The sequence below is a fragment of the Cherax quadricarinatus genome, unplaced genomic scaffold (assembly GCF_038502225.1).
Source record: "Cherax quadricarinatus isolate ZL_2023a unplaced genomic scaffold, ASM3850222v1 Contig4801, whole genome shotgun sequence".
Classification (NCBI taxonomy): domain Eukaryota; kingdom Metazoa; phylum Arthropoda; class Malacostraca; order Decapoda; family Parastacidae; genus Cherax; species Cherax quadricarinatus.
In genome coordinates, this window is record NW_027199827.1 from 1 (window position 1) to 10,256 (window position 10,256).

The 10,256-nt window shown below is 26.9% G+C and overlaps 2 protein-coding genes across 2 annotated transcripts; both read left to right on the top strand.

The window, feature by feature from the left end:
* The first annotated feature begins 162 nt into the window (after positions 1-162).
* LOC138852184 (death-associated inhibitor of apoptosis 1-like) lies at positions 163-1,669 on the top strand. The gene is made up of 3 exons (XM_070081882.1): positions 163-964; positions 1,042-1,200; positions 1,331-1,669. Exons 1-3 carry the CDS (start codon positions 568-570, stop codon positions 1,492-1,494), a joined length of 720 nt encoding a protein of 239 aa, XP_069937983.1. The 5' UTR covers positions 163-567; the 3' UTR covers positions 1,495-1,669.
* A 5,852-nt stretch (positions 1,670-7,521) lies between these two features.
* LOC128705551 (dnaJ protein homolog 1-like) lies at positions 7,522-9,165 on the top strand. The gene has a single exon (XM_053800713.2). It carries the CDS (start codon positions 7,637-7,639, stop codon positions 8,849-8,851), a length of 1,215 nt encoding a protein of 404 aa, XP_053656688.2. The 5' UTR covers positions 7,522-7,636; the 3' UTR covers positions 8,852-9,165.
* The last annotated feature ends 1,091 nt before the right edge of the window (positions 9,166-10,256 follow it).

Below are 10,256 nucleotides of genomic sequence, written 5' to 3' on the forward strand. Positions count from 1 at the left end.
TTAAATGAGGGAAGAAAATTTCAGAAACGAAATAATTAATTCTCTCAGAAAATGGATAACAGAATGTTACATCCTGTACTGTAAAGGATGTAACATCCTGTAAACTTTAAACTACTGTCAGATGAGTGAATTCTATGTTGGTAAAATTTTTTGTGTGTGAAAGAAAGATTATTATATGATAGTAATACTTTAATCTAAATGAACTATGAGTTTTATGGTATTTGAATTTCTAGAATATATGAATTATTTTTTTTTATTTTTTTAATAACAAAACTGGCTGTATGAAATAAAAAAGTTTATCAAACATTTTATATATTAGTTTGTGTTTCTGTATATTTTATTATTAAAAATTATTTCCATTTATTTCTTTCTTCATTTATTTTACATTTAAAATTATAATGACAGAACATGTAAAAAAACTTCTTGACATTACTATATATATATATTAGTGTGGAGTGGGAAAAAACACACACACCCACGACACTATAAGGTTAACATCCTCTTATCTGTGGTAAAAGATCCAATAGTTTTATAAAGATATTATTACTTATTTAAACAGTATACAAAATGAATAATAATGGATCAAAGAAATTTTCATCCTATGATAGTTTGCAATTTGAAAAAGAGCGTTTAGATACTTTTATAGACTGGCCTATAAAATGGTTAAACCCAAGTGATTTAGCACGTGATGGATTTTACTATCTTAGAAAAGATGATCATTGTGCTTGTGTTTTTTGTCGAGGTATTGTAGGAGTGTGGGAAGAAGGTGATACACCTAGAAGAGAGCATGAAAAACATTTTCCAAGATGTCCATTTATAAGGGGAATGCCAGTTGGAAATATTCCAATTAAATATGATAAAATATTTGATTCCCTATCATCTATTCCTAAATTGCAAAATAGAAAGATAATGGAAATAGATGTCTGTGGTACACATTGCAGTAAGTATTATTTATCTATTTATTGAAAATAATAGAAAAAAAATTGTTATAATTATATTTTCTTAATGTATATTTTTAATGTATGTTTTATTTAATTTAAGATGGATCTGTAAAGCATACATTGTGTTTACCTCAACATAGTGGTCCTAAGCGAACAGACTATTTAACATATGAGAATAGAATAAAAAGTTTTGCTAGATGGCCAAATGGTGTTAAACAAAAACCTGAAGAATTGGCAGAAGCAGGATTCTTTTACTGTGGTAAGTTATTAATGATATTTTTATTATGGACATAAGGTTTTTTTAATAACTTTGAAAAAATGTTATAATGTAATGAGTTACTAAGTATTTCTATCTATTATTTCTTCATATTAGATTTTAATTAATTCAGATCTAAGTGATCATGTGCGATGTTTCCATTGTGGAAATGGAATACGTAATTGGAAATCTAATGGTCTGCCCTGGATTGAACATGCACGCTGGTATCCAGAGTGTAACTTCTTGCTTTTGACAAAAGGACAAGATTTCATTGATAAGGTAGAAAAGTGTATTTGATACAATTGAAATTTTTGTTGACTAAACTATAGATTATACTAATACTGAAAAAAAAGAGAATATTCATTATTTTTTATTTTATTTTTTTACAGGTTCAACAAGAAAGAAAATCTCCTGTAGCTCCTAGTAATGATTTGTCTGTATCAGCAGTTAAAAATGTTATTAGTGAAATTGATTTAAATACTCTAATGGAGTTGGATATTATATGTGAAGTTATTTCCCTGGGATTTCCACAAGATAAAGTGAGAGCTATTCTTCAACAAAAGCTTGAGCAGACTGGACAGCCTTTCTTTAATCTTCAACATTGTATTCAAGAAACTTTAACGTACATGGACAAAGAGTTAAAAAATGAAAATAGAAATTTACACCATAATGTCGAAGATACATCTATTATTGAATTCCCCTTAGGTTTGTGCTATTATTTCGTTTTAGTTCAATTATTAATACACCAGAATATCGAAGATACATACTATTATTGAATTATTCTTAGGTTTGTGCTATTTCTTATCATTAATTATTAGTTTTTAATTATTACAGAAGAAGAATTACGACAAACTAACGATGATGAGCTTATAGATGAAGCTCTTCTACAAACTGATGATGAACTACTACAAACTATTACTACTATTGTTGATATAGATGAAGAAATACAAACTGATGAGAGTACTACTACTACTGCTGCTAATCAGCATATTGATATAGATGAAGAACTACAAACTGATGAGAGTACTACTACTACTACTGCTGCTAATCAGCATATTGATATAGATGAAGAACTACAAACTGATGAGATTACTACTACTACGCCTGATAATCATCATGAAGAACTACCAAAATCTTGTATTTATATTTTTATTTTAACTACTTTAATTTTGTTGATTATATTGTTTTAATTTATTTGTTAAATTTAATTTTTTTATTAATTCAGTATTTTTATTTTTCAGATCAAGAACTTGTAACAGAAGATGAAGAAAATTGTAAAATTTGTATGGATTCAGAGAGAGAGATAGTATTTTTACCATGTAAACACATGGTTTCATGTTCTTCATGTTCTGCAGCATTGGAAAAATGTCCAATTTGTAGAAAACTAATACAATGTACAATAAAACCAATTAAGTCTTGAATTGTTGTACCATGATGGAGCTTTTTGATGACCAGAGAGAACTACAATTACCATCACCTTCGAGTACACAGAAGGAAATTAAGCTACAGCAGCCTTTAGACAGATATAATGAATGGACTGAAAAAAATTGTGCTTATGGTACAGAAAAGAGAGATTATGAAAATTATTATACTGATAATTGTATTAAAGAAACAATAAGATCAGCTGATGTAGAAGCATCAGGTTCTATTCAGAAGAGTACACAGTGTAGTAGGAGTAGTAGGAAGAAGAGAAGAAGAAAGAGAATAAATCGTAATATGAGGGATCAGAAGGAAATTCAACTACAGCCTTTGGACAGTTATAATGAATGGACTGAAAAAAATTACTCTTTGATGAATTGTTTTCCGGATGTTGGTTATGTACCGGGAATTGAAATTGGAAGTTATAGTGCTTATGGTGCTTATGGTGAATACTCTTTTATGAATTTTTTACCGGATGTTGGTTATGTACCGGGAATTGAAATTGGTGATGTGAATATAGAAAAAAGAGATAAAAATTATTATACTGGTAATTGTATTAAAGAAACAGCTCATGTAGAAGCATCAGGTTCTATTCAGAAACAGAAAAAAATCTTTTTCAAGTCTCTTGTTAAAGAGGTATCAACAATTTCTGAAATTTATAACAGGGTGGGTAATGCTCTCAAATGTCAGTCAATGTTTAAACGTAATTTTAGTTGTTGGGAAAGTTTTTTATGGAATTATAAAGAATTGGCAAAATTCAAGGTGGATTTAAAAAAAGTTGATCGTTTGTATCATATTTATCAGCATCAAAATAATGATATTGATGGAGACGGTTATTATGAGCTATTGGTTAGAATGAAATATAAGAATAAATATATTTTTGTTGAGATGATAGCTAGTTTAAATAATAAAGATATTTTTGATTTTGAAAATGGAAGAGTAAGAAAAGGAGAGGATGAAATTATAGAAAGGGGTAATATAAATATTACCTACTATCCCATTAATATTATTTCCAGTAATAGTATTTTGAATAGAATGATACATTTTGATTTTAATATTGATTTTTTAATTAGTTCACTAAGAGAAGATGGTTATAAAATTGATAATAGCAATGTTTTGAATATTGTGATGATAATGGAAAATATTAAAGTTTCATGTTGATTTTAACATCAATTTAAAATTTAAAAATGTTTGATTTTAACATTAATTTAAAATTTACAAAATGTAAGTTTATAAGACTTTTTAGAGATCTATAATTGTTTGTATGTAATTCTCCGACTAAAATAAATTTTGGAAAATCTTCAGTTTCCAAATTAGTAGTTTCATTTTTAATGCATAATAATTTACCATAATTTTTATTTTTCTCTCGATAATTACACAATCTAAAAATTTTTATTTTTTTTCTTCTCCTTATTCTTCTATAAAATAAATGTATTTTATAACTAAAACACCAATTAATACATTTAAAAACAATTATGGGAAAATTGATTAGATTTTTTATCTCTTCTAGTGTTTCTGAGGAACAAATTGAAGAAAAAATTATTAAAAAATCGTGTTGTTTTTCATAATTTTTTAAAGAGTTATAATGATTGATTACAGTTACATTATTTTTGAATAAATGTAACAATGAATTTTTTAACAATATATCTAAATTATCTTCAGATAAAATAATTAAAAACTTTTTATTAATATGAGTATTAAAAATTAATAATAATATCTCAAATATATCAAAGATGATTTCTTTACTTTGAAATTCAACAATAATAATTCTGTCGTCGTTATTATAATAGAGATGATTTACCACTCGTGCTCGTTCACATGTCATTAACGAACAACCATTAATTATTGGATTTATTCGATTTTCCCAAATGAAAAGAGTAGAATGAATCTTAATGAGATTATAATGTAAATCATCTTTGTAAGTTAATAAACTTATGTGGTTATAATAACAATTCAAAAGCATCAAAGATAAGCCGTAAAAAAAATCAATAATATCTATTAATGGATAAAAATTTGGTATTTTTAATAATAAATATAATAAATACAGGCTTTCACTTATTTGCTCAGATAGTATTATCATAAATATTATAAGAAGATGCCAATCATTATTATTGTAGAACAATTGATGATATACCAAAAATTCAGTGGCATGTTCGTAGCTTGGATGAGAGTGCAATTCGATTAAATCAGTTTGAAAATTATAGGTTTTATATATTTTATTTTTATATTCAATAATTTGTAATAAAAATTGCGATATATAGTTATCTTTGTTTTTGTTTTTTCGAGAAAATGGTCGTAAAATATCAATAGCACTACTATTATTACCAAAGGGACTTTTAAATTTTGAATAAGGTTCTTTACAATATCTGTGATATAATTGACGAAGTGGCATATAATGTTGATCAACAATTACATTTCTCCATTGCTTACATACTGGAGCACAACAGTTTAATAAGTCTTGATAAGGAATTTGAGCAAAAATTTCTTCGAGTAATTTTGATGTTGTTGTTACCATATTTTATAGTCTAGTAACTAGTAATAATAGTTTATATTCTTTTCATACATTTTTATTTTAACATCCAGGAGAGAGAGGGTTGGTTATTAACTATACCCAAAATGGTTTAAATGTTTCTACTAATTGGAAATTGTAGTGCTTTTAGTGATGTAAATATAAAAAAAATGAAAAAATTATAATAAAAAATTTTCTGTGATAAAATATTTTTTGTCAATCATGTGAATCTTTTCTGTAATAAAATAATATTTTATCAGATCATAGTTTTAAAATTATTCTTAAAATTATATTCTACGATGGTAAAATATTTTGTGAGATAAAAATAAGCAACTAGTTGAAGACCAGAAGAGTATTTAAGAAGCATCATACATTATATAATTTTAGAAACCTTTCTCCCTTGAGCCAGAAATGGGTAACCCGTGTTAGAACTACGATCTTGGCGAACTACAGTCTCGGTAAATATTATTGAAAGACTTCATAAGGTAAACTAATTTCAAGTAAAATTTTATTATAATAATAACTAAAAAATTCATGTGTGTGATATAAATGATCTTTTGTTTAATTTGTTGTTAACAAATAGAAATTATATAAAAAATTTTTGTTACAGAAAAGAAGTGTTCTAGACATTACTACTCTGATAAAAGAAAAATGATAAATTCAATAGAAGACTTTGATCACAACCCTCCAAAACGAATGAAGATGACTGAACAATATCTTACTGATAAGGAAATGCTCATAGCAATGGAAGATTTTGAATGTGAGTTTTTTTTTTTAATATGATGTTTTTTGAATCACTTAAAATATAATTTTAGAAATTTTAATGATTAATAATAAGTTAGTTAATTTTAGGAATATAATATTATATTTTTTTATTAAAATTACAGGTCAAGAAGCAGAGAAAACAAAAAATGAAGAAAAATATCTTTCAATAATAAAAGGTAATATTACGAAAGATTTTAGTGGCAGTGATAAAATACTTTTAGTACAACAAGTAAATTGTTGTGCTGTTAAATTGAAGGAGGGAAGTCTTACTGATGCTTTAAGTCAAGTTTTACCACTTAGTAATCCATATTTATTTAGAATACCTGGATCTTATGCAAATCTAGCTAATGAAGCCACTCGTGATAAATTTGGGAGTATAAAATTTATAAATAATGGAAAAAACAACCCAATGATTGCCAATATGTTCGCACAGTATGCGATGGGAACTCCACATAAGTATTATATGAACTGTAAAGTTGATAAGACCTACTACAATACATGCAAATATTTAGATACAAAGAAAGGTCGTGAGATTATGTTCAAAGAGTGCATGAATGATCTTGTTAAATGGTTATTAACAGATCCCAATGGAATTTTAATTGAAAAAGTTGTGTTTCCCAAAAAAATTGGATGTGCTTCAGCTGGTGGTGATTGGCATGTGTATCTTGAAATAATTCATGATTTTTCAAAGGAATTAAAAAAACATCATAGAAATATTGTTGTCATTATTGTAAAATATGTCAAATAAAATAGAGTACTGATATTAGATATAAAGAAAGATTATAGTATATTACTGATCTTATTAAATGGTTATTAAAAATTTCAATAAAATTTTAGTTTCCAAAAGAAATTGGATGTGCTTTTGCCGGTGGTTATTTGGCATGTGTGAAATAATTTTATAAGGAATTAACTAACTAAAAAAAAATAGAAATTGTTATTATTGTAAAATATTTTCAAATAAAATATGGTTATATAAATATTATCTAATATTGTTTTATTTACTATAATTACTTTAAGAAAGATATTTTTAACATGTGGCACAAAATATATATAAAAAAATCTTAATGAGCCGTTAAAAGAGAATCTTACTGACTATTATTTATCAAAGTATAAAGCAATGAAGATTTGTGATAAAGATCTTTTATGGACAGTAATATTGAATTTACTACTGTTAAAAACAATATATGCAAAAAATTGTGAATCTATAATAAAACAGAAAGATGTATTATTTAAACAGCATTTTGAAAAGGAAAATTTTTGCTTTTGGTATAAAATGGATAAGGAATATACCCAGGTTAATATAACTATATCAATTAACATATGGACAAAAAACTTTACAAGCAATAAAGTGAATATTGAAAATTCTTCAATATACTATAATTATGTTGGATCTAATACAGATGAATATATAAGACTTTCTCTTTATGATATTATTGATGATATAAAAAAAATTCAATATATAGATAAAATTAAAATTGTAAGCAATGCTACTATGGAGTTTATTAAATGTAAGAATTGTAAATTACAAAGTTTTCCAATTATAAAGATACAGATAAGTGACCAAACACCAGTAATTTTGGGAGTAATTGTGTTGATAACACTAATGAGTATTACAATCTATATTTATTATCTCAAGAAATATATAACGGGTGATTATTCAATGAAAAAATTGTTTACGTGAAGTTAAACCATATAAATTATGTTTGTTTCATTCCAGAATCAACAACAGAACAGTTGCCAGGCAAGATGGAAAAGAACTATTATAAAATTCTCTGTCTCGAGAAAAGTGCTAGTGAAGAAGATATTAAGAAAGCTTATAGGAAAATGGCACTTATGTACCATCCCGACAAAAACAAGTCTTTTTTTGCAGAAGAAAAATTCAAAGATATAGCAGAAGCCTATGAAGTATTGAGTGACAAAATGAAGAGAAAAATATATGATATGTACGGCGAGAAAGGACTTAAGAGAGGAGAAGGAATACCTAGTAGTGCTGGAGATGGACTACACTTTAGGTATACTTTTTCGGGAAATCCTAAAATTATTTTTCAACAATTCTTTGGCAATAGTGATCCTTTTTCTACTTTTTTAACAGGAGATGTAGATTCTAAACATATAATAAGTGGACGATATTCCTTCAGTTTCAATGAGTCTTTTGAATTTTCCAAACCTCAGTACAGTAAGAGTAATTACCAAGAAAATTTTAACTTCAACAATGACAGCAGTAACCCTTCTGATATTTTTAAATCTCAAGACAAAAGTCAAAATAAAATTAATTATCAAGAGACATTAACAGCCTTTGGATTCAAAAAGAAAGATAGAAACTTAATATCCCTTCCAGCTCCTTTTTCTGTCAATTCATTTTTAAATACTATGGATGAAAAAATGGAAATTGATGAAATTACTACTACTTCTAGTAATATATCAGAACAGTCAATTATTGTGTCTTCCAAAGATTTAGACCTTTATGTTACCTTGGAAGAAATTTACAAGGGTGTTACAAAGAAAATCAAGATTATTAAAAGAAACAATAACTGTTATGAAGAAAAGATTTTAATCATCGATATTAATCCAGGGATGAAAAATGGCACAAAGATTATTTTTGAACATGAGGGCAATAAGTTTCCTGGTAAAAATCCTGAAGATGTTATTTTTGTAATCAGAGATAAACCTCATCAGTATTTTAAACGTGATGGTGTTAACCTGCAGTACACAGCTAAATTGACACTACGTGATGCCTTGTGTGGTACTCAAGTAGAAATTCCTACCCTAACCGATGAGAAAGTTACCTTGAATTTAAGTAACGATATTGTACGACCACAAATGACGAAGTGTCTTCCAGGTTATGGATTACCTTACTCTAAAGATTTTAATAAGAAAGGGAACATTATAATTAATTTTGATATTCAGTTTCCTTCCATTTTGATTGATAGTACAAAAAAAATTCTCTCTGAAATTCTTTAAGTAAATTTTTTCTTAATATATAAATTTTAAAAAAATAAAATAAAAAATAAAAAAAAACTTTGTTTGAATTAATCCTTATATTTCCTGAGAGTATAAATACTTTCTACTGGATTATTAGACATACCCATAAATAAGTTTGAAAATCAGTAAGATCAGTGGGTTAAAAATTGTTTTTTTTAGCATAACTTTATAACAAAAAATAATATTAATGGATCAGATAATGATCAAAGATTATTTCAAGACAATTTCTGGCATTGAAGAAGAAATGAGTCATGCTCTCTGCCATCATCAGTATTTTCTTGAACGTCGAACTTCTCCTTGTGAAAGGAAGTTTTGGAAAGACGGAGAATTGGAAAGTTTTAAAGTGGATATGGAAAGAGTGGATCGCCTGTATCACATTGATATCTATACAGATGAAGAAGAAGAAATAGTTTACTATGAATTAGTGGTACGAATGGTGTATGAGGAAAACAGTCAACAACAACAACAACACTATCATAGTCATGTTTTTGTCGAGATGTTTGCAAGATGCAATTTTATGAGTAAAAATAGAGAAGGGCAAGAGCAGCAGTATATGTACATTACTTTCAATCCAAACATCTTTTTATATACCACAGGAACTAATAATTATAATAATAAAGATCTTATCCTTAATTCGCTTCAAGAAGACGGGTACAATATACTACCATATGAGGAAAAAAATAAGTTTATTATAGACCACAAAATCAAACTTAACTATTATCCAAAGGCTCTTCTTCCTAGTATTATAACAGATAATTTGAATGAATTCATTGACATTAGTATGGCTAAAGAAGATTACAAAAACTGGGATAAAGGAAGAAGTAGTAATTATATCATAAAGAACCTTTTTCAAAATGGATTTCTGTCTATAAAATTATCTATTACATAAAAAAAATAATTATTTTTTGTAAGATATAAAAAACTGTGATGTTGTGTCTAGACACACCAGTCACAAGTTTTTGAAACTCCTCCCCTTGAAGTTATAAAAAATTGGAGGAGGAGAAGGAGTGAGGAAATGTCACAAGTTTTTGAAACTCCTCCCCTTGAAGTTAGAAAAAATTGGAGGAGGAGAAGGAGTGAGGAAATATATATGCTACATAAAGTTAAATTCTGTCAGAAGAGATTTAGAAGGGTTAACTTACATTTATCTAAAATGGAACCTCTCTCTATAGAATGTTTAAACTTACAAGAAATACTAAAAGAACTAGAATATAAGGACCCACAAAGAAGGATGAATCTACAAGGATTATTGGAAGATTTAGAAAATTTAGACCCACAAGGAAGAATGAATCTACAAGGAAGATTGGATGAAATAGGACAACTGGATGAATTGGAACAGATGGAGATTTTGAATGATAATCTTCACTTTTCAGATGATAGTGAT